Source organism: Nomia melanderi, chromosome 6, assembly GCF_051020985.1.
Source record: "Nomia melanderi isolate GNS246 chromosome 6, iyNomMela1, whole genome shotgun sequence".
In the NCBI taxonomy this organism is placed as follows: Eukaryota; Metazoa; Arthropoda; class Insecta; order Hymenoptera; family Halictidae; genus Nomia; species Nomia melanderi.
The window spans coordinates 18825082-18849919 of NC_135004.1; the positions used below are offsets into that span (position 1 = coordinate 18825082).

General features: G+C 55.5%; 1 protein-coding gene and 1 long non-coding RNA gene across 3 annotated transcripts in view; one reads left to right on the forward strand and one right to left on the reverse strand.

Annotated features, from left to right (window-relative positions):
• Positions 1 to 24838, reverse strand: part of LOC116430058 (lachesin) — a 54215-nt gene that overhangs the window by 21035 nt on the left and 8342 nt on the right. Inside the window, exons 1-2 of one of the 2 annotated variants that reach the window (XM_076368762.1) lie at positions 14585 to 14928; positions 10294 to 10421 (exon numbers count right to left, since the gene is read on the reverse strand). In XM_076368762.1, coding sequence (XP_076224877.1) covers positions 10294 to 10420 — 127 coding nt within the window. In that variant the 5' untranslated portion in view covers position 10421; positions 14585 to 14928. Of the gene's footprint in view, positions 1 to 10293; positions 10422 to 14584; positions 14929 to 24838 lie in introns of those variants that run through there. The other variant, XM_076368763.1, reaches the window with a different exon arrangement.
• The window catches only part of LOC143174658 (uncharacterized), a 70885-nt gene that overhangs the window by 20161 nt on the left and 25886 nt on the right, over positions 1 to 24838 (forward strand). The window contains exon 3 of the long non-coding RNA XR_012998878.1: positions 17609 to 17753. This is a non-coding gene — a long non-coding RNA (uncharacterized LOC143174658). The remainder of the gene's footprint in view (positions 1 to 17608; positions 17754 to 24838) is intronic.

A 24838-nucleotide genomic window follows, 5' to 3' on the forward strand; every position in this document is an offset into this window, starting at 1 on the left:
GACCGCGGCCGCGTTGTCGCGCTCTCGCGCGCTCGCGGGATTCCTCTCCTCGGATATAATTCGCAATCTTTCATTCGAGCGGAACGCATCGAGGACCGTCGCGGTCACCGGCCCTTCTTCCGTTACCTTCCGCGTCAGCCCCGCTTTCCTCGGTCGAGCCAACTCGCGCGAAAGGTAATATCGTTCCTTTAATAAATGAATGAAAACGGCCCCGGCGGGGTGGTCTTTTTGTTTTGCCGTTCCGTGGCCTGCGGGGAGGGACAAGGAGGGCCGGAGAGGGAACTCGTCGACGGCACTGACACGTTAATTCACGGATTTGCTCGTCAAATATGCCGGGGGATTTAATAAATGCAGCGTCTCGCGAAACTTTCCCGATGAAACTTAAATATCTTGGAGACGACGGGCCGCGCGGCGCGTCTGCGAGGCGGCGGCCGACCAACAGGCCAAGATGCCGAGAGGCGAAGAGGCGCGGAGCCGAATCGCGGACGCGATTCGAATTTTCTCTGTTCGGCCGTTGTTTCTTTCGCGAATTAATACGCTCGTCGGTGGAAAAATTTGCCGAGCGTTGCGCGAAAAAGGAACGGGGAAACGTTTGCGCTTTCGGGGGAAGAAGTTTCCCTCCCTCGAAAGTCAAGCTTCCTTCTGTGTTCCCTCTTATCTCGAAAGTTCCCTCTCTCTCTCTCTCTCTCTCTCTCTCTGTTCTATCGTAATAACACGGAACTTTGTTAAACTCTCGTTTAAGGAAAATCTCAGTTACCCTGGCTCTTCAGCCTTAATAGTCGACTCGGGCTACCGTTACCGAGTTGATACGATACACGGAGACGTACAGTTTTCCATTATCGTCGGAATTACATAGTCGAGAGGCGATCGTATTGTCGTCGCGTTAACGAGGACTCTCGATACTCGATAACCTTTCGATTCCGCTTCGCGAAACGTCTTTCGAGACTTTGCGCCGAGAAAACTGTGTTTGCGAGCAACATTCTCATCAGCGAACAGCAGCGATTTCGAAGCTGGTATTTGCTTCCATTTTCCATCGACGCGATCCCCGTCGAAGCCCTAACCAGACAGAGCAATGCACCCGTTTCAGCTCATCTTTTGACCGAGAACGCTTGTCGCTCCCGGGATTCCTTCAAAGGACTAAACAGATGGAAATCCGAAGCCGTTAAATCGGGACTGCGGAGAGGACGCGGCAGGACTTCCCAAAGGAATGCTTCCAGGTTTTCCCAGCTTTCCCAGCCTTCCCAGCCTTCCCGGCTCTCTCCCAGCTTTCTCCCAGCTTGCCGGCAGTCGGCCGACTTGGCCTTATCGCGTGGGAATTCGTGGTACCTAGAGCTCGAGCTTCGTTCCGTCGCGGGACTCGATTATCGGTACGCCCGCTACGAGACCGACGAGCCGACAGCGCGTATGTACCGCGATACGGCCGCGAACGAGGACGCAACTCCTCGAAAGAATCGCCTTTCCCGAGGAACGGGCGAACTAACGAACGAGATATCGTTTCAGCCCGAGTTTATCGAGGGAAAGTTGCCCACCGACCGTTCCGAGCGACGGAGCGCCGGCTATCCTCGAGCAATTCTTTCGAGGCCTTATTAAAGTCTTCTTAGGTTCCGAGAATTCTCGGATCCGACGGGATCGTTCCCGTTTCTTTTCCCCTCATCCGCCCTTCGAGGCAAACGCGATTCATAACCGACGGAAAGTACGAGAAACGTGCCGAATTCGAAGTTTCGTTTACCTTTCGGATTCATTTTCATCGGTTTTCTCGCGGCGTTCGCGAATTTACGCGGTTAAAAACGGTTAAGGCGGATCCGGTTCTTTCCCTCTCGGAATTCCGAGGCGATCTCGCGCTCCGCCGCGACGCGGCACGGGGATGACGGCGCTCGCGCGCAACTATCGCGGCTCGCGGACGACTTTTTGCGAGGGATGATTTGTTAGACGACCTCGAAGCTCGGACGGATAATGCTTGAAGAGTCGGCGGAGAAGCGGTCCTTTTTTTCGAGGACTGAACTCGTTATCGGAGTTGGGTAACCAGGTGTACATACTATATAGACCTATATACGTATATACGTATACATGGTGCCTAGCAAAGTGAAATGGAGGACGGGGCGGCCGAGGTAGAATGGGGATTTAGCATACGAATGCCCGATTGTGTTTGTGGGCTGGTACGCCGCCCTGATTTACATAGTTATTATGATATTATGCAGACGCAAAAAGATTTTTATCATCGTAGCTGTCTTTGTCGTGAAGGGACCGCGGGGGAGAGGGGCTGGTACAACTTGTACGACACGAGCCTTCTTTTTATTTCCGCCCGCGACGGACCGTTCGAACGCCGGCCTAACGAACGATTAAGGCTACCCTGGACGCGCGTTCTCGCGAAAACATCCGAGTCGCTTCTCCGGCACGACGATTCCTCTCGGTACCCCGCGATATCCCATGGTCCTTCAAGATCTTAACTTCTCTAAAGATAAAGATAAATCCTCGCTTCTCTTTCATTTCATTGTAACATCTATGCAGCGAGCAAAGCCGAAATAGCCCATGGGCGATAAGAGGATTGACCGGCGATGGTTGCAATTCGCTAAGCGTTTCATCCCTTCCGTTCCACGGTCAGCCGCTTCTCGCGGAGCCGTGCAACGGCCGAAACGTCCGAGGAAGCTGACGCGTGAGCGCGTTCCGCGCGCAACCTGCACGCGTGTGCGTCCGCGTCGCAGCCGAGTAATTCCGCATCTGCGATCTTACTAATTTCCGGGATCGAAACCTGTCCCGGGAGGAGGGGATGCCGGGTGGCGACGCGTCGAGGCGGAGGGTCTCGGGGACACGGCCGCGAATTCGATTAATTAAAGTTCGAATTCGCGCCGGTTCGTGGAAATGGAATTATCGCAGCTTAGTCGGCGCGGCGGCGAGTCCGCTCTCCGCGCCATCGAACGTTTCTGCGCGTTCGACGGGGCTCGAAACGGGAAAGCGAATGGCTGAATAGCAGTGGTGCTCTCCCGAGAGGGACAGGGACAGCTGGGCGCAGCTCCGCGCCTCTCTGTCCTCTCCGCCCCTCGCCGCTCTGCCCCGCGTCGCGACGCGCGGTGTAACAGCTTGCGACTTTGAACGCGACGGACCGGCAGCAACCAGAGAGATGCAACCCAGAGTCGAACTTATACGGGGTGTCCCCCAAATCCTGCCACCACCGAGGAAGATAATCGTTTTCGTTATTCGACTATCGATCGCAACTTTCACTCGTCTTCCACTCCCGTCCTAGCATCGAAACGATCGGTTCTTCGCGCGCGGGAAAGCGTCGATCAACGATATTCGGAGACGACGAGTGAATCTTGAAAACGATTGATCTGCTCCTCGACCGTAGCACGATGCAGAAAACACCCGCTCCGATTCGCCCCGCCTCGGCCCGCGACGCCGAAGTCTCGGAGAAAAGTTCCGGCAAGGATTCGAGCCGTGAGAATTTAAAGCTCCGCGAATCTGGGTAAGAACGTCGAGACTTTTCCTCCGCCTCGGAGCGCCGTTTCGATAATCCGCTTTGGTATCGTTCGCCGTTCGAGCCGCGGCAACCGCGCCCCGCGGGACTCGGGCCCCGAGCGTTTATCGTCCCGCGGAATCGCTCCTGTCAGGATTAATCAAATATTTATTCGGTTGGCGCCGGTCTCGTCGAGGCGGCGACTCGATCGCGCTTTCGCCTCGCGACGAACGCGCCGCCTCGGATTATACCCGGCCCTCCGTTGTCCGAGAGTCCTCCGGGTCCCGACACCCTCGGAACTTTGCGGAATCGATCGGACGTTTAGCGGACGCGCGTAATTCGCGCCGATGCGGGAATATTAAAGAAGACCGCCGGGGACGGGGAACGACGGGGAAGAGGGAATCGTCGTTACCGCGAGGCTCCGATGCGTCGTTACCGGTTCAAATCGCGGTTTCGCTCGCTCGCGGAAGGATCCGTTCGCAGTCGACGCCGAGACTTTTCGATCGGGGGGTAACGAAATAACGGGGCGCAACGGAAATCCAACTACGCGGTCTCCTCCGCGACGCGAACCTCCCGGCGGAAGCTTTATTTCCATCCGCGAAACTGGAACGTCGTCGTTCGCGTTCCCCGAGATCCGAGCTCGCGGAGAAACACGGTGCCCGCGAATAAATGAAATTCGCCGGTGAAATGCCGGCAAATCGACGATGGTTTACGACGTTCCGGAAAACGAGGCACGACGTCCCCGCGTTATACGATTTCCCCGCGAGATAACGTCGTTATTTATATCGTAATAGGCGGCCGCGCGCGTGCTTCGATTCGCGGAGACTCGCCGCTCGCCCGGAAACTTTGCGGCCGACGTTGCTCGAAAAATTTTTAACAGCGATAGATATCGCGGCGATGCGCCACCGCAAATTAGCTTGGCAAAGTGGATCTCGCGAGCCCGGTCTTCCCCGGCGGCCGCCTCCGAACCGGCGAAGTGTTATTTTAGTAATCGGCTTTAGGTTTGCGGCACGCGTTCCGATCTGCAACTTACGAGCCGGAGTTTCGCGCATAACGGAAATCAAACTTTCCAAGGAGCGCCGGGGCAACGATCGTTCGCGTTTCGCCGCTCCGCGGGCAGCCGCGAGTCATCGGGTTCGCTCCGAATTCCGATTCGTCAGAAACATTCCCGGGGAACATTCGTTATTTCCGGTCGGACCGTTCGCCGGCCGAACGGGAGAGAATTAAACGAAACGTTCGCGCGGGGGAAAAAACGTTGCCGCGGCGCGGCGGTCGGGAAGATGCGCGAAATAAATTCACGACGCGGCCCGGCCACGTTTCGACCGAGAAACGCTTGAAATCTGAAATTAACATCGATATGAAAGGTGAACCTAATTTCCTGTCCTCCTTTGAAATTTTAGTTGCCTCGCGTCGCGGCCGGGTTCCGCTCGCCTCTTCGCTCGTTTCTCCGCGCGGACGCCGAGCGCGCATGGTTGCGCCGCACGGAAACTAAAACAACGAGAGACGAGTTAACGGCGGGAGCGACGCTCGCCGGATGCACCGTGAAAAGTCCTCCCGAAATTCCCGAGCACGCACTCGCCGATTATCGCTCGTCTCTTATCGGTGGAACTTATCGTCGGCGATCCGAACCCGTCGAGCCGGCGAATTTCCCCGAACGTTTACCCGCTCGAACGCGGAACTGAAAAAATGATTACGCGTACGGCGCGAGGTAAATAACAAGATCGCTCTCCCGTCCGGTGAATAGTTTACAAAACGTTCTTCGGACGATTTACGACGCTGGCAGCGAGTTACGGAGCGGGCGCAGGTGTAGCGGCGAATTTTCAGAACACCCCGTGTGCATAGTGGAAAGCATCTCACGCGCGCTCGCGATTCGCCTCACGCTCCCTCGTCCCTTGATACGACCTAGCTGGGAGCTGGTTCCCTCATGCGACCGGGAGCAACGAAAAAAGTTTATTAAACTCGGTCCCGAGAATTTGCAACTAAATGCTTTTCTTTAGGGCGCTGCCTGTTGTCTCTGCAGACGGCTTCAACAGATTGAAATCCGGGATTAGTTGTAGCGGCGATCGGACCCGGGGAAATATTACCGCGTTCCGAGTCGCTGAATCGTTTCGAATGGAACGAAAACGGTGTCTGCGGTTGCAGACCGGGAGCGGTATAAAGCGTCGTCGTACGCGCTCATCCGAAAGTCTAATATCTGTACACTCCACGCGCCGCACAAAAATCTATAACTCCGCTACCGCTTGATGAAATTTCGCGAAATGTCAAACGGTCGATCGTAACGATGTTTCGGACGTCTTTCTCCTGCTCTCCCACTCGAAAACGACCGCTCTCGTTGCGCTGCCGGAAAACGCGTGGCACGCGCGCGCCGGTTCGTTCGATCGGAAAAAAGATGTCGCGAGGCGTAGCTATTATTCACGTGTCTCGAAAGTCTCCGGCCGCGAGTCCCACGAAGCCGTTAAACGAACTTTCGAAACTATTTTCTCGAAAGCCTCGGTGCGCGACGTCTGATCGGTCGGTCCACGCGAGCGCCGACACGAAATTCCATTTAAAAGTTTCCGCTCGGCTGCGGAGGCATACGCGGCCGGTGACACGGCGTCGACGTGCGCGTCCCCGCGGCACGCATCGCGCGATTCCGCTCACGCGTCTGCTTCGACCTCTAACATGTTGCCGCGCACGTATGGCCGCAGCGCCGCGACGCCGCTCCTTAAGGCGTAAGATGATTACAACCGGCTACGTGACCTCGGCATCGGAAATATCGTGTTTCGGCTCGCATACCGTACACGCGTGGTCACGTACGTCGGTCGGCATTACACCCTGCTAATTAACGCTACGACGCCGTTCCCCCCGCCCTCGTCATTCCATTCCGTCGCATTCTCGTCGCTCGGTCCTCGTTCCTCTCGCCGGGAATCCCGTCCGCGAACCATCGACCGATCGTCTCTCGACCGAATCGGAAACAAGGATCGACTGGGGGCGAGCTTTGCTCCTCGAACGAGCGTCTTTCGAAATCGCGGATTATTCGGAGATTAATTAAGAGCAGCTCCGAAACGGGATGCCACGGGCGGTCGCGGTGATCCGAGGAGCGCAATATCCGCCATCTTTGAACGCTCCAGTCTGGAAGGGTTAATAAAACCGTGGCGAGTCAGCAGACCCGGGAGAAGTCGTTATAAATGATAGCCGAGCGGCGTAGCCGTGAAATCGCCGGAGACACCGTTCCTCCGCCGTTTCGATGGATCAACGGCGAGGCTTCTTAATCGGTTAATCTCGAACGATTTATCTTTTCCGCGGGGCACGTTTCGGTAAGCGAAGCCGTTTATCCGCCTCGATATCGGCCGAGATACCCGGGACAAGTTTCGTTCGCTCGCGTGAATTGCCCGGAGTCGCGATCTCGTAGGCGCCGGTGATAAATGTCGCGGCGGTGACTCGGCGGGGTTCTATTTTTTCGATGCGTCGGCTCTATTCAGCGCGACACCTCGCGAAACTTCGCCTCCGCGGATTCATTGATCAGGAACTTATCGAGAGCGCGCTCGCGAAACGCGGCGGAGCGTCCGTATCGTTACCGTTTCTCGTGCTTTCCTGTCGAAACTGGAAACCTGTTTGAAATTTCGGCCGTTCGCACCGCGCGGCGCGGCGTCGCGAATACTTTTATCTCGAGCGGCGGGGCGGGAGCAAAGTTGCGGGAACCCTTCCGAGTGTCGTTGCCTACTTTTTCACCTCCGCGCGAAACTTTCGGATCTCTCCGTCCCTTGGTTCGCTCGATGGACGAGACTTTCGACGCTTCGAGCTCGGGATCCTGATATAGCGGTTCAGTTTTCGACCGAGGAAAAGTAACGACCCGAAGGCGTTGGTCAGAGTTGCCCGGGACGGCTGGTCTGGCGCGTTAGTCACGCGTCGCACGCCGGTCTCCGGGGGTCACTTCGCATTCATAACCGAGCCAGCGCCGCCATGCTTACGGGATAAGATCGGCACCGGAGGACCGTCGTACGGTCGAGCGGTCGAGTCAGCGGCGCACGCGCCTCGCCGCTTAAGTGGTAAACTTGTAAGTGGCGAAATAAAGTTAGGGGCTTCCTGATATCGTGTCTGTGACAGTTTAATTAATATCTTTCATCCTCAAAGGAAAAAGTTGGCCAAGTAACCGACTCGGGCCCAGAAACCAGCCCGAGGGCTGCCACCGCGAAGTCCGAGCGACGCGAAGCGTGGCGAGGCGAGGCGAGTAGAGCTCCGAGTGCCGCCGGAGTGGAGCCCCGAGTGGAGCCACTTCAACTTCCGGGACGTTCGAGCGGCCCCTCCTTTCAGCCATTCGTTCGCCACCCTTCGAGCTACCCGCCGCCGCGTTCGGGACGAACTTGCCCCGTTTCGGGAGATCTCGAGGACGAACGGTTTCGCGAGCGAACGACTCCCACGCGTCACGCGGTCGACGATCGTCGTTCGAGTTCCAACCGGGGATCGTCGGTGATTACCAGTCGCGGCGACTCGGCTGCGGTTCCCTGCGACATCGATTTCTTTCCGGTAATTCCGTCGCGTAATTTCTACTCGTCCCGGCTTCATTCGTATTCCGGCCGCGTGTTCGTTGCGTATAGCGGCGGAGGCTCCCGATGTCGATCGCGTAATCGGCACGGTTAATTAGATGGGCCGGCGCGTCGACTTGGTTTCGACGAGCCCCGTAGCTTCCGGGTCTCCTCGTTGTCCATTTCCGCGTGGTTGCCGGCGTAATCGGTCAACTCGCTTTTACGTTATCTGTTCGCTGAGGCGGGACACGGGTCGGAGGACACTCGAGCGCGTCTCGGAGGACGTTAGGTCCGTGCGACCGTCCTCCGTTAAGATGCCGTCTAGATCCATTACGAGCGCACATAATCGCGAACCACCTCGCCGCGACCCGTTATCCGATCTCCGCGTTTCGGATTGTCTCATTCCGTCCTTGACGAATAGACGTCTCCGTGCACGGTGAAAATCGCTCGGAGCGATCGAGGACACCTCTTTTCTCTCGAGTCGAAGAGTCGAGAGAGAGTCGAAAATGCAGTAGTCTGCAGGTCCTCGCGAAGGAAACGCTTTCCGACCGTTTTATGCGCTTTAATGAACTTTCGAGGAGTCGGTCATTAGGATAGAGTCTTCGTATTACGCCAACTTAAACGATATCGAAACATCGAGTATTATTTGATTTTAATTCGATCGAGCCGCGTCTAATTCTGCTTGCGTAACGGAAGACGGTTTCACTCGGTTCCGAGCGACGCGGGACGTTTCAATAACGCTAAGTATACTGGCCGGTGTAAATGTTCGCGGGCGTGCTCTTATTCGCAAAAATGGACCGGCGCTGCTCGGCGTTTGACGTCGGGAAAAAAATCTATTCTTTCGAAGACGTCACCGCGGAACAAGGAACGGAAAAAGAAGCGTCTATTCACGGCGGTGAATCCGGGATCCGCTTCTAAAATAGTGCTAAAGCGGAGCGTCTTTATCGGCAAACTTTTCCCGTGAACATCGTCGAGAGGAAGCCGCGCTCCCAGCGAGGTATCTCGGGTATCTCGCGGGGATCTTTCAGCTTCGTCGAGGGAAGCGGCGGTGGAACAAATGTTCGATACGATATATCAAGAAATAAAGGAACAACACCCGCGAGACAAATTGCTACGACATCGGCGGCGGTGGGTGAAGCGGCAGCGAGAACGGAAGCTGCGACAACGCCGCCGCTTTCGCGTCGAACCGCGCGGAGAATTCTTTACGCCAGCCAACAGAGAGAGAGAGCTGGCGGATTCTACCTCCGCTCGATCGACTCGCAGCGAATCGTGGACGCGGAACGCTCGTATTTATCGACGATTATATTCATAAAGAACGGGGAGTGGGGCGCGGCGCCCAGCGACATCCTTTTTCCACGGTAAAAATCGTGACATGCTCCGCGGCGCGCGGGTTGAATAAACGCGGAACGAAAGCGGGCGAACGCGAACGAACAAGCGAGCCAAGGGAGAACGCGGCGCGGCGCGACGCGACGCGCAACCTAATCGATGCCATCGCTGATGAAAACTGCGATCAGGGTTACTCGAGCGAGCAGCGTCCGCGCGAAGTCGCCGCGGTAATTAAACTCTTTGTCGGGATCGAGGCCTGCGACGTGCCGGCGCGTCGGGCTCCGATGCGGGGAAACGATACGACAAATAAAACGGGTAGAGACGCGGCGAAAAAACGAAAGAAAAACAAGACCGAAGAAAAATGTAGGCGATCCGGCTGGCTGGTCGGCTGGCTGGTCGGCTGGCTGATCGGCCGGTTGCCCGGGTCGTCGGAGCATGGCGCAAAAATGATCGCGCGTGACCCGTATACACACGGCCGCGAGCAACGCGCGTCGCGGCGCGGCGCGGCGCGGCGCAGCGCAGTCGGGCAACAGGGTCGTCGGCTTTCGGCATTTAGCCGAGATTAGTTATCATCGCCGCGCACGCGAGCCAAACCCGCGAGAGATCGTTTGCACGCGGTATTCATTGTCGCCCTCGTTTCCCGGCGTATTCCGGGGAATTCCGTGGAATTTGTAATGCGCGCCGATCCGGTAATCGCGCCGGCAAAAACACCTCGTTCCCGGGTCAGGCGCGAACGCCGAACGTCGAACGCGCGAGGGAGATTCGTCGGCTCGCGATGTTCGGGGATTTCCGAGGGTCGCGGCGCGATCTCGTCCGCCAAGTTACCGCCGATGCCTCTCTCTCTCGTTCGGCTTTTCGAAAGAGAACAATGCGTTTCGCGGTACGCCGAGGCCGGCACGAAATATACCCGTGTATGCGCGTCTACGCGCGTATGCATGCGTGTACACGTATCTACATCTAGGCGAGCACGTGCTCGCCTGTGTACGTAAAACTATGCGCGCGTGTATGTACCTGCCAGCGTGGGATTCGTCGCAGAGGCGTCCTGGCGCACGGCGTCGCTGGTAATTGCAGCCCCGCCGAGATTGGTACTGTAGTCTTCGAGAAGTACGTAGCACAGTAATAGCCGTGCCACCCTCATTCTGAAAGTGGAAGAAAAAGAAATAACTGAACAATAATAACGACTCCCTCTTTCCCCCCTGCTCTCTATCCGGCCATCTTTTCCCTCCCCCCCGGCCCTCCTTTCCCTTCCCCGCTCCTCTGGTTGCCGGTCGCGACCGAACCTATACACCCTGGCCCGTCCCCCGCTCGCCGCTGATCCTCCGCCGTTCGGCGAACTCCCTTTTCTGGTTGTTTCCTTCCACCCCAGCCGCTCGTCTTTTTTATTATTTCTTTCATCCCCGTTCCCCCCCCCCCCCCCTCGCGCCTATTCTCAATCGATACGTTTGTCAAGCGACTGCTCCAAGTTGGCGCAATTTCGCGTAATGTACGTGCCTGCCGGCCGCGAGGAGAGATCGGCGCCGCGAGTAACGGTCTCGCGAGTTCGCTCGTAGATCCCGGCGGCCGCCGTCCGTCCCGCCGGCTCCGACTGCCGCTGTCCAACGGAACGCGGGACAATTATCCTTTACACCGGCGTCTCGTAAATAACTATCTCGACCATTTAGGAGCGGAGATTTCCGTCGCCGCGCGGAGAGAATTTAGCGCCGTCCGACGCGGACCGGCCCCATACTTATACGCGTACAGAGCGCGAAGCAACTGCTCTTTCTTATTTACGACAGGACTAAATGAAAAGTCCCTCCCACTTTGTCCCGTGGTCCTGTCCCTGCTGTGCGCGCACGTTCTCGCTCGACTTCTCTCTTCCGAGTTCTTTCCTCTCGCGTGGCTGTGTGTGTGTGGGTGGTACGCGCGTACCACCGGGCCCCGCATCCCGCGCTTTCCTCCCAATCTTCTCTTTTCCCCCGCGTCGATCTCGGATTATAAGCTCTTTGTCTTATCTCGGTGACGCGTGATCGATGGCAGCGTCGAACGGGAACCGAGCGCACGGGAATCCTTACGACGAAGCCCTCCCTCGAGCTCGAAAGACGCCGCGCGGAAACGAGAGAACGGTTCGAGGCGAAACGGATGGAACCACGGCGAGACTTCGATCCGCCGAGTCGCCAGTTTCCGCGATCCGGATCGGTCGGCAGCTCGGTTATTCGGCAACCGAAGAATCGAGATTCTTCGATTGCATCCCCGGGACGCCGCGTACCATCGAAATGCGAAGAATCTCTTGGCGCGTCCCCGTTTATCCGAACCGTCGAACGCTCGATTAAATCGGGTAATCCAAGTTCCGTTCTATATAAATCCAAAGTATCGCGGCGGGAGGCGGAATCGAAACGGCGCGATCCGAATTCCTTTGTCGCGGCACCACGGGCTCCGCGCTCGGCGAGCAGCGATTTCTTTTCAATTTTCACCGAACCGTCTGCCGCGTTTACGCCGTCCACCGATTAGTCGGTCGGGCCTTGTTCCTCGAATATCCGGATTCGGTTCGATCCCCGAGGAAGTCCGATTTTCGTTCGGAACGGTCGACGGAGCGGCGCCGATCGAAAATCTACAACTGCGCTACTGCTTTATGAAATTTCGAACGGTTCGTCGTCGTCCGTTGCAAATGACCGCAACTTCACAAAACTCCGACGGAAGTTTAAGCTTTCGTCGAGACTCGACTCTCTTTTCGTTGAACCATTGTTACGAAAAAAGTTAGAAACATTTTATCTCAACTTATTTTTGTAACGAGATCGACGTCTACCCAGTTAACCGTGCAGCGAAACGAAACTACGTGTTGCGAAGAAACGCTTCACGGAACTGTGCATTAAAGTTACCGAGCACACGAGTACCCTCGGCAACTCGTGTGTGACCGTCCGTTGACTTTGAACATCGATAACGAGAGAACAAGAGCAAATACTGAAAAATGGACCTTTACCGTATCACGGTACAATCGTTTCTCCGCGAAATCACGTGAACTTTCGTTGAATTTACATTCGGAAAATCGACTCTTGATCGGCGCCGCTCCGTGCCGCGTCGAGCGAACGCCGCCTCTTCGGGCCGGATTGGTAATGGAAGGATCCGGCCGAGAGGGATTTCACTTTTCGGAGCGAAATTCCATTTCCGACCCTTTCCCGCGTGTTTACCGCGATCAATTGTTTGTCCGCAAACATTGTCTCTTCGGGAAAGAATAGCGCGCAAACGTTATGACCGATTTAAAAGGCTCGCCGGCGAGCGGTGCCTTCGCGGGCCCAGGAGGATCTCGCGCGAGCGAATGCGAGACGAACCGGGCGGGGGAAGAACGGCCGAGGGACAATTGCGACGGCTAGGCCGGCATTGTACCGGAAATAAGTTGATCCCGATTCGAGGAGACGCGGCCGCCGCGGCCAGGTCGGCTCGTCGCGCGACTCCGCTTTCGTGGATCGCGTCCCTTCCCGATGATTTACTAATCCCCGGAAAAAAAATTCGCAATTTCTCGTTTTGCCCTCGTTACGCTGAGACGGCGTTAAGCGCGGCTTAAATCCCGGCGAGCCAGGGAATTTTAACGACTGATACCGTTTCCCGAGGAACCCTCGGATAATCAAGGAAAATGCGAACCCGTAATTTTTCCCGGACCTTCTCGGCACTCGGCACCACCGCGTCGAGCATTAATTACCGGCAGCGACCAGCCTCGGCGTGTATCATCGAGGGGAAATCGCGGTCCGGTCGATCGATGCGATCGTTTCTCGATCCGTGCCCCAATTCCGTAGGTTTCCGCCTCCGCGCGGAATTCTCGAGTAATCATCGGAGCACGGTTCCGCGGCAAATATCTCGGTCGGTGGTCCCGAATTTTCGGATACGGACACTCTCTTCTACGCAGAGTCGTCTTCTCGGGTTTCCTCGGAGGAGCAGTTACAAGGGTTCGTCGAAAGATTTATAAACGCGATCGCCGCTCCGTCCGAACCGTGTTTCGCCTCCCCTCTCGCTGCCGGGGCGCAAAGAATAATTTCGGTACGCGTCAGGACGAAGGATCATTTGCATACGCGTACCTATGCAAATACACCGCTACTCCCCGGGGAAACAGATTAATTATCTACGATGCCGGCGCGAAAGCCAGCGTCGGTTTTTGCCTAACAACTCGGTCGACTCGAGGCGGGACGGACGATTACGGACGTTACCGCCTGGGATTACAATGGCCTCGGTTAAGATAACCGCCGACACCGTCTTCCGACGATTGTTCCAAACTATTGGGTCCCCGCGCGAGCGCGGTCCGACGCGTCACGCGTTTTTCCCGGCAATGTTGCTCTCGATAAACGGACCTCGCAAAAGAGGACGTTGCGCTCGAACGTATTTAAGATACCGCCTAATAGTTATTGGCTCCGAGCAGACACGAATGGTCCCGTTTCCTTTTTCTCCTGGCGAGACGCTAGTTATTGGCCTTAACGCGGCCTCCCGGAGCCGATTAATCTTCCTCGCGGGAGAGGGAAAATTCCGAGTAAATATTTAAACGCGATTTCGCATTCCCGTTCCGGCGTAACGCTCGCCCGGAACGCCGCGCTGTCCATACGAAACACCGGTTACGGCACAATATTTCCGAATGTTTCGGCCGATATTAAAATTCATACGCACGGAACGAACGCGCGTAATGAATCACCTTCGAGGGATGGATTTATCAAAGTCAGCTGCAAGGCCATTAGCCGGGACCGTCCGCGTCCAACGGTCGACGGTCACCGGTAAAAACGACTCATATACGAATATTCGTCCCTCGTATTCTCCTGTCCCTTTTTGCCCATAAAGAATCGCGTCGTCGCGAGGCCCGGCGTCCGTTCGATCGCGTCCAAAGGGATTCCCAGGCCGAAATTCGACTCGCGGGATAGGATCCCGAGGGACGCCGCGTCGCGCCGCGGCCCTGCGATATTTTCACGAATATCGAACATTCAATTGCTCGGCGCGGATTATCGGCAGTCGGATTTTCGAACTGTTATCGCTTAATCTCCGTGAACTTTCGGAACCCATTCCCGCGCACCTACGACCCTTATAATTCACTTGGGAATTACGCTCGGGAATATCGCGCGGACGCGCAGTTTCGCCGGGAAACCGGCGAAAAATCGGCGAGGAACCGTCGGAACGCTGTACCGCGGACCTTTCGCGATCCTCTGGGGAACCGACGGGGAAACCGACGAAGAACTGGACGAAAGCCGATCCCAAGATCGATCGGTGGTTCTATCGTAGGATCCGCGATCTCCGGCGAGCCCGAGCGACCGGTCCCTCCTCCGCCGAACGTTCGCCCGTCGCGGGACATTACCTCGTGGGAAAAGTGTAGCATTATACTCGCGAATAAACACGGCGCGTCATACGTGTACTGTGTCCTTGTCGAGTCTCGGCGCGGCACACTTGTTTATCGGTCGACGTTCGACGTTCGACGAGAAAGCGACGGCGCGTTCGCTGTCGGTCGGGCCGAGATCGGACGAACGAACGAGCGTCCCGCTACGATTGCGGCACCGGACGCATCCCCGGGCGTCGAGACGCGTGTACTGACGCCGTCGAGCTACCCGTCGAGCGAGTCGAGCGTCGGAACGCTCCGTGACGGGACGCTCGCCTCGCATGGCGCAGGTCCAGGACCTCCTGTCCCTTCTTTCCTCTTTCCTCTTTCCTCTTTCCTCTTTCCTCTTTCCTCTTTCCTCTTTCCGCTTTCCACTTTCCACTTTCCACTTTCCTCTCTCCTCTATCCTCTCCTCCTCTATCCTCTCCTCCTCTATCCTCTCCTCCTCTTCTCCGCTATTCCTCTCGCCTCTCGCCACCCCCTTTTCGGTTCTCCTTCCATTTCTCGCCGCTCGTCTTCTTCGCCTCCTCCGTGCCGTCGCTGCATATAATATTCAATTTATTATGTAGCTTTGACGCACCAGGATCGTCGACGAAAGGCGAGCGGCGAAAGACCGAGGACGAAAAGTGGATCGCGAGCGTACGGGAACCGTGATCCGCGAGGAAATAAAACCCCGAGAGAAAAGTTCTCCGTAACGACAGCGGAATCGCGGGGGACCGATCGGGATTCCCCGCTCGACTCCTCGACCGGACAAGCGTCTCGGAACGATTTCCTTTTTGGCGGAGCACCGGTAAGCCGGGGAAAGAATCGAAACCCTTCGAACAAACGGAAATCCCGTCCCGATGCGTCGCGACGGATGGAATATCGAAGGAAAAAGCTCGGGCAAGTTTCGCGAGCGGACCGATCGCCGATATCGTTCGCGTCCGCGTTCCCTTTCGGCTACGGTTCCAAAGTCGGAACCACTTTTCGAGAGATCTCTCCGCTACGAGCCGCACCGTGCTCCACCGAAAATTTCGACAACGTCGCCGGTTCGAATCGACTTTTCATTTGATCGCCGCCGACGCCGCGGCATAACATTTGTTTTCTATATCCGCGGTTAACGCCGAGCAAATAACGGATGGACCGATAATCGGTCCCCGAACGCTTTCGCCGCCGCAGCCGCGCGACCGCACTCGCTGGCACGCCGATCAAAAGTCCATAACCTCGCCACCGCTTTATATATTTTCGAGAAATCTCGAGAGTCGACGTTCGCCCGTTGAGGGACTCGTTCGTATCCGATAGCTCGAAGCGTCTCACGGTCGAAGACGAGCGGCGGTGCACCGGAAGTTTCGAAAGATTTCGGAGCGGACCGGTCGTTGGACCGTTTCGCGACGAACGAGACGGTCCGAGGAGTTCGCTGATCGAGCGATACGTGTGAGCGCTGGGCACGGGGCGGATGGGAAATCCGTTTCCTCCGAAGCGTCGCCGTCTGTTCGTTCCTCCTCCGGATGCGGAAAAATCCGAGGCGTTCCGATTCTCCGCGCGTGAATTCGTTAGGTTCGCGGGTCGTTCGAGGCGAGCAGTTTTCCAGCATTTTCCGCGAGACGAGCCGCGGCGGAACGCTTGTAAAACCTAAGTCGAAAATTTATGAGCGCGGAACACTCCTTGGAAGTGGTCTAGCTTCGGGCGGCTCCTCAATTATGACAGTGAGAAAAAGTATATACATTAAGGGGATTGCTCGGAGCGGCTGAAACAAGCAGATGCAAAGAGCGCTGGAAAATTGCTGCTTAAGCTGCGCCGAGCGAAGATAAATGAAAAAGGTTTAGAAGGCGCGGCGCGGCGGCCGCGAAAAAACCCGGCTCCGTCCTCCGCATCGGCGTCGCTGTCGCCGTCGCCGACGGCTTCGGCGTGAAAAGTTTTCCAGGCTCGTCAACGCCGCGATGAGACCGCTCCGCAGATTACCGCGCGATACTTTTTTTCACGGCCAGGCGAGACCTTCCATCGCGATGGAAGCAACTCGTCGCCGTCAGCTACGCGGTCGCCCGTTTTTGACGCGCGCCAACGGTTTCCCGAGGAATTACGCGAACGCGCTCTTATAATTCGTCGGGAAAAATTCGAAACTGTCGGTTCGATCGCTCGGCAGGTTTACCGTTAATTTCCCGGGCAGGCCGACGTAACTTGCGAAAAATTATCGCGATTCGATTTAACGATGCCGACACGCGAGCGAGCAACCGTTGCGGACATCCACGGCGACCAACTTTTTCCGGCCGTTTGTGAACTTTCGCCGTTTATCGAGTAAAGGTATCACGATTTGCCGCGAGTTACCCCGCCACGCGATACGACGAAGCCTAATTTATGCCGGCCGGCCCGAGATCCGAGTCTTTCCCGATCGACGGCGCGAGGAATGGCCGGCCGAACCGCGCGACCGATCGAACGCGTCCGTTTTAATTGCCGCGATCGCGGGAAAATCAATCGTAACGCGAACCTTGTATTCCCAGCCGTCGGTCGAGTGATTTTTCGATTCCGAGAACCTCTGTGCGACCACTCGTCGCGACAAACGAAGTCGGCCCAACGAAAATTCCATTGGAATAGACCCGAACGCGATCTATGGAGTGCTCCGAATAAAAGCCAACAATTCTTTCAGCGGAATTTAAACGACACGACAACTGAAACGTTCGTCCGAAGCATCGCGCGTACAATGTAATAGCGTTCCAACTGTAAACGTTCTACTCGATTCTACCCGACGCGCTGCGAGACTCGCGGCAAGTGGAAGAGGCCAGCCACGAACGGACGCCTGGGCAGATAAAAGGAATCAATCTTTTCTCTTTCTCAGTATTCTCGAAGCATCAAGTATAAATATCAAGGCTACAGTTGTACTAGTTCTCATTTGATAGTTAACAAAGAATTCCTAAAGTTTACTTATATCTGGGATGTCCCTAGGCGGTGTCCCCCTTAGGGGGCCGATAAATTTTTTATCTCTATTAGAGAACGAGGATCAATTTAATTCCACGTTTCCAACTCTTCCAGGTAGAATCGATTTCTTGGCTGATCGCCTCGACAATATCGGAACGCAGAAGAAAACCATCGAGTGCTGTGTTCTCGGAGGAAATATCCTGTTTCCCAAGGTTCGCGGAACAGAATGGAAAATCGCGGGATTTCAATGACGGCCGCGGTGAGTAGAAATTATAAGCGTTATAATAAGGTTTCGAAATCAATAAGGAAACGGGAGGAGCGGGTCGAGCGAGAACGACGAGTTCACGCGGCGTTCCCGGAGAATCGCGGGGTCAAGTGGAAGCGCGTGTTCGAAGAGCCGAGGGGGCGTAGCCGAGCATTTACCGATACGGCCTATTTACGACCGTGAATGTATAATAATAAACGATACACGATCGCGGTGAACTTTCTCGTGGTCGGGCGGACGGTTCGCGGCATCGTAAAAAAGTTAAATACCCGCGGTTGCGAGGGAAACGGGGCCGCGCCGAAACGAAAGCCCGATCGGCGAGAGTCGCGATCGGTCCGAACGGTTCGGGTCTCATCGCGATCAGCGACCGGTTGTCGCGCGCGAACGAAAAAACAGCAGAGAAACGAACGGGACCGACAGGCGCGCCGGCAAAATGGGATTCCGCGACAATTAAATAATTTACCGTTGTCGCTCCGACTACAATTAGCGAAATGACACGCGTGCCATCGGCGATGCCATCGATACTCGGATTTCGGCAGATGTAACGGTCGCTTTGGATTTCGGTGAAATCGAATTATGTCTCGGCACAATGAATCAGAGGGAATTTACGTTATCCGTTGCGCCATTCATTTTCAGACGCGAGCCTGCGCGTTAACGAATCGTCGAACGGTAATGTTTGCAAAGAGTTAACGTTACGTTTCGCCCGTTTGAGGCGCATCATTAGCCGAGTTTATTTCGGTGCCGGCGATATTTCCCAACGCTCGCGCGCCGATAACAATCGCGTCGTTCCGCGCAATGCGATTTTTGGATACGTTTCGCATAGAGAAACAATCAGCCGTTCGCCGACTGATTCCCGCGTCACGCGTCGCGCGTCGCGCGCGGCGGGTTTAGGTTTAGGTTTTCAGCTTGGCCGCCTTCGTTTTTCCCTCTTTACGCTCGACTTTCTTCCCGAACGTCGGACGAACCGCTCGGATCGGTGACCCGTTACAAAAGCCTCGCGCTTCGTGCCCTAATCGTGGACAATATATTGGAAGCTGCATTATATTCCAGTTCGAATTATATCGAAGCCACGGCGCCGGCTGAACTTGGGAAATAATGGTCGATAGAAATGTTCGAACGGTGATAAAGTAATAGTATAAACCGGCAAGTATAGAGCTAGTTAAAACTTAGTCGCAGAAACTGTTTGCGGTGTAATAAATATCGCTTTACGTTAGCTGGGATTTCTGAGAAGTTTAGTGCTACCTCGCCGCTATAAACGCGGCTAATAACGTCCGATAAAGATGCAACTTTTTCCCCGCATCTTCCCTCGTCTCGTTGGTCGCCTCCAACGAGCGCCCCGTTGTTCCGCGATCGATGTACACCAACATTTGCGAAAACTAGACCATTTTTAGCAGAATTTATCTATATTTTCCAATTTACCTATTACCGTATAAACTATTACCGATTTCTTGCTTCGTCACTTTGTTTTCCGAGAAAGAAAACTTAGTTTTCCCCGCTCCCGTTCATCGGCGACGCACCGTGCGTCGTTCCGAGGTGCCGGGAGCCGAGAGTCGGGCAGCCGGTCGACCGTTCGACCCCTGTTGTCCGAATAAGCAAAGGTTATCGCGCGGGGCGCAGGTGTTCCGACCCTCGTACTGCGCATCCTTTCGAGTTAAGGACCGTCCGCCCGTTTCTTCGGTGTATCTCGCCGGAAAATTCGTTTATCGCGGACTGGACGCACTAACGCCGCCGGACCAGGGAAACGTTCGCGTATATTTCATAAAATACGTGACTCCGCGTATTTTCGCCGGCTTATCTTTGCCACCACACGTGTTACAGCGTCCGCCGCGCGAACACAAGTCGCGTGCCTACTCTCTCTGTCCCTTCGCGTATACCCGATTGTTTGCTAAACACCGTAGACGAGGGGATCCTCGATCGAGGTCCGCTCCTGACTATAGCTGTTTCTTTGTAGACAGTCTTGACCCCGGCCGAAAACGCTCTGACCGGTTGACGTCGGACACGTCGGAGAAAAGGGGGCAGTGGAGAACGATCGTTTCCGATAGATTGTCCATTTTAATTGGCAAACGCGAAACCTCCTTAAATAGAAGTTCGAGCTCTGTCGCGCATTTCGGTGCTCGCACACGGGTTTTCGCTTTGACTAACAAGATCGTTACGAGCCACATTCATCCGTTTCGTTCGCTCGGGCAACCGGCTCCCCCGAGTCCATTCATTAATTAACTCATTTATCGCCGCTCGCGTTACCGTTCCTGTACGTCATACGTTCTTACGTTAGGAGCCGGCAATACCGAGTTGGTAATAGTTCCTTTCGCATATTTGATAAATTGCTGCCTTGTAGAACATCGGGTTTCGGCTGGTCGCCGGGGACCACTGAATTCCGTCGGTGGCGAACGTGTTAATCAGGCGCATGCTTCGCGTCTCTACTTGCGGCGCATCGTTTGCATCTTTGCGCGTTTCGCAACCGCGTATGGTTCGCTCGGAATATATTCGGCAGCGAAACGCTCCGAGTGAACCGCTGCTCGACGTTTCCGGTTTCGATACCGGTACCAAAGAATCGAGTCGATTCGGGCCGAGGATCGTTCGTCTCCGATCCCGTCGACACGCTCTGCCGCTCGCTAAACTCGTTAGAGCCTAGGAGACGAAGGAGGAACGGGACGCGTGCTAACGAGAACGTGGAAAAGTGCCGCGAAACCGCAAGCCCGGCGATCGTTGCAACGAACGCGACATTCTTTGCGGCGATCCTAATAAATTAGCGCGCTCCGCGCGGCTGCCCGCGCCGGGCCGCGCCGGGCCGCGCCGAGGCGACCGGTCCGAAAGAATTTAGTGCGCCGGGGGTGGGCGCGCGACGAGAACCTCGCTCGGCGTCGAGTGCGAGCATGCAAAACGTACAAAAGCGCAGGGAAGCGCACGAAAACATACGGAAACGCGCGAGAACCTGCAAGAACCTAGAAAAACGTCGACGGAAATTGCTCGCGGCTCCCGAGCAGATTGGAGTAACGTAAACGTTGCCAGGCGTCCTCTGTTCGCGATTGAACAGATGCCAGCGGGAGCTTCAATGACAAATCTTGTACGGAACCGTTATATCGAATCGCGGGCACGCGGGTTACGTAGATTGCAAGAGACACGGCTCTGGTTCGAGCCACTGAAGCTCGACTATTGGAGCTACCGCATTTGCATATATGGTCATTCCATTACTGTCGCGTTAATTAACTAATAATTTCAAACAAGAAACTCAACGTTCGTTGCTCCAACGGGTTTTCTCGTTCCAGTAGTGAGACGTTCGAGCGGACGAGGTTGCGCACGCGATCGAACCGACCTACACTCCGCGACAAAACTATCGGACACCCTATAAAATCCTAAGTTTCGGCGATGTACGAGCGAGTTTGTTTCTCCGGTTAGCGGATCGTTAATGTTTACCTCGGATGTTGTTCCGCGAACTGTTCGGGAAACCGTAAGTCCAATACTCGGCGAGCAACGTCTTCCAAGGTAAACGGTAACAACGGCAGGAGAAACGACTCTGCACGCTATCGACGCACATGATTTTTCAAGGTGTGTCGGAGTTTCCTCGCGGAGCGTGTACAGTCGATACCTACACGCGGCACGCGTTCTCCCCATCGACTTCCGTCCACGTCGATACGCGTCGTACATCCTCGCCCCATCCGAGATTAAATGCGACCCGGAGACCGATAAAAGGCCGATCCGACGTGTTTACGCTCACGGAGGTCGCCGGATGAATCCTCGAAAGCCGTAAAACGAAGGGCCGTTCCCGCGTTTCCCGGCGCCCATTTTACGAGTAATTTCCCGCGAGCGTCGAGTTCCTCCAGACACGAAACTTACCCCCCGGCCCCAGTCGCGGCGTCGCCTCGCGTCGCGTCGCGTCGCTTCGCTTCGTTTTAAGAGACCGGTACCGGCAGAAGCACGGCCGACCCGGAATACTAATTAGTATTTCAATTTCGCCCGGCATTAATATTAAACCGGACACCGCGTGGGAAGAGCGCATCGCTCGGCGAGCGAGGCTCGGCGGCTGAAAAATACCGGAGGAAACGATACCCTCCCGAGCTGGAACTAATCCGAGCGACCTACGCCTCGCGGCCGGCTTCAAAGCAAGCGGCGCTTTGTTCGCGTCGCTCCTTACCGGCGGATCCGCGTGCAACGCGTGCAACGCGTGCAATTAAACTCTTTCATTCGGCCTCGCGATACAATCTCCATTAATTCCGGTTCTAATGGCCGCCCCCGCGGCCCGACTCGATTCCCTTTGCGGCGGACTGCGGCCCCGCAACCCGCCCGTCGCCACCGCGGCCGGACGCGTCGAGGAAACGGCTTCCGGAAGCGAGAAGACGCGAACGCTCGAGAGGTTCGATCTCGATCGGCCACCAATTTCGGAACTCTGCTCCTCGCTGCTTGTCAGTCGGTCGATTTTCGAAGGAAAAATTCGCGAGCGTAATAGGAAACCACCCTTAGACCGGAACAACCCCGAAAGTGCTGGGAACGCGTTCTCGAAGGGATTAACGGTAAAAGCCTGAACGCGACGCGAGGCGACGCGAGGCGACGCGGGGCGGCGAATTTCCAGCGCCGGAGGGAAGCAGCCCGATCTCGCAACCGTTCCTTCCATTCATGGTATCGCTGCGTGACGCGTGTTCGAGCGAATCGATACACGCGGCTAATTAATGTAAATACGTGTAAACGGTAAGGGAACGCGTTGGGGCTCGCGTTCGCGTTCGGGCGAGCTCGCGCAGCCCGCCTGCCGGTAGGTGTGTGTTCATTTCCGGAAGTACGTGTCCGTAATCCCGGCGAGATCGATGGTTTTAATCAAGAAAATGTCTCTCCGCATCATAGCTCGCGAGCAAATCTCTGGCGGTCATGTTTATTAAAAATAAAAATAACGCACAACGCCGCACCGCGGGCAAAAAGAAAATAATGCATTCCAACGGGTACTGGATTAATATTCGGAGACCCATAACCCCGGTCTGTTTCGAGCGGCTCTTAGCACCAGTCAGCCAGTCAGTCAGACAGCCAGCTAGCTAGTCAGCCAGACAGTCAGTCAGTCGATCAGTCAGGCAGGCAGCAGGCGGAAAGGCAGGCAGGCAGGCAGGCAGGCAGGCAGGCAGGCAGACGGCGAACGAGCCAGCGAATCAGCCAGCCATCCGTTCGGCTTTTTCTCCGATACCTATCAAGGTTATTGGTACACGCAAATTTCTTTCCACGCGACATCGACGGACGGGAGGAGAAAATCTTTCCGCGAAGCTTCGACACGGTCCGGCGGGACACGCTCGTTCCCCCGATAGGCGAGACGTTCCCAATCGCGGAGAGAAATCCTTCGCGGCGGGCCGCGTTTCACCGAGGAACAATGTTTCCCGCGTTGTTAATTAAAAATTTCAATCACGCATATTAACGTCGCGGGGCTGCGCCGACTTTCTCGGTCCCCTCGCGGCGCGGCCGCGCTCTCCGCGCGCACTTTCACATTTCCCGGCGCGTAATAACAGAGTTATCGCGGCTTAACGTCCACCCGCGAATCTAGCTAACCGCGCGAGGCGAGACGTCCGAAAGGGACCGCCCGGATATCCGCTTCTGCTTTCGCGGACGAGAAAAATATCTGTCGGTTTCGCTTCGGCTCGACCTCGAGGGGTCCCTTTGCGAACGGACCTCGAGAGACAACGGCGGAAGATCGGGTTTGTTTACTCGAACGGAACGATACGTTCCTCGAGGTGGCGGAGAGAAATCTCTGATAATTCGATCGCGCTCCGCGTCGATGAAAGGTGCCTCGGTTTTCGAGCTTAGCAGCTACTCCGCGCTTTTACTCGCAAAGCACGGTAAAGTTTAATCAACCGAACGGAACCGTCGGTCTTTCCCCGATCGAAGAAAAACGGCGCAAGTTATCGGGCTGATTCGTTTGACGCGTCTCAGCGTTGGAGTTAGGCTTTCGATAAGCAGCTTCGGTTTCTCGGCAAAGTTCCGACTCGCAATTGCACCCGGCAACTTTATCGCGTGTACCGGCGCGCGCGGCAATCGTTCCCGGGTACAAACTATGAAATTCACACGCGCCCAGCGAAAGCTCCGTAGATTAACATTGCCTCCAGTCGCGAACGGAGCAAACGACTACGTCGACGCCGGCCTCGTCGCCGTCGCCGTCGTCACCATCGTCGTCGACGCCAACACCGACAAGGTCGGCGACGCCCCATGCAATGACTTGGCAAGTATAACTCGGAAATGTCGCGGCAAAGGACTAGAGAGAATGTACGGGAATGTTGGAGGTGTCATCCGGGAATGGTCGTGTCACCGTAGGAAATGGGAAATCGGAACTTTCAGCCGTCGGGACGTAATCCCGTCGCCCTTTTTCGTCGCGATCGCGAGACAAGTTTTTAATAAAGTACCGCCGTGTTTTATTACGAATTAAACCCGTATCGCCGGCTTCCGAGGAGCTTCCCGAATTGGAACCTCGTTTCCGATCGTTCCGATTTTCCGTTGCACTCTAAAATTACCGGATACGCGACAATTCTTAATTTCTTCTTTCCCTGGACCTTAACCCTGAAACTACGGTTCCTTCGATTCGCAAGAAAATTGCAAAACTGCAAAAAACGAGCTCTCTCGGACGAAAGAACAACCGTGGAAACCGTTCGTCTCGAACGAGTGGAAAGCAAAGTAAATGAAATGTTAATATCACCGCGTTCGACTCGAGCCGGGAGAAGCGAAAACGAATCGGCCGTCGGATCTAATATAAGGAGGTGGAATTAAAAGTCCAAGAAATCGAATGAAACGTTAATAAACGCCGGCGTTGGGGGACAGGAGGGTGCCGGCTACTCGATCTCGTTCGAGACGAACGGAAACTATATAAGTACAATACATGGGACAGGTAAATAAGACGGTAGAAGATGATAAAGGTACCGCTTAATGATATTTGCCGTTGCGTTACAGTTTGTTACGGACTATTGCCGGCAGTCTGCTTAAATGCCGTGCGACGGTCGTCGGAAGAAAGTCGCGCAATTACCGCGACTCGGGAGAGGAAAGTCGAAAGAGACGAGCCAGTTAAGGAGACGCTGGCTCTGCGCGATTCGCGGCCATTTACAAAATTGTTTGAGACTCTC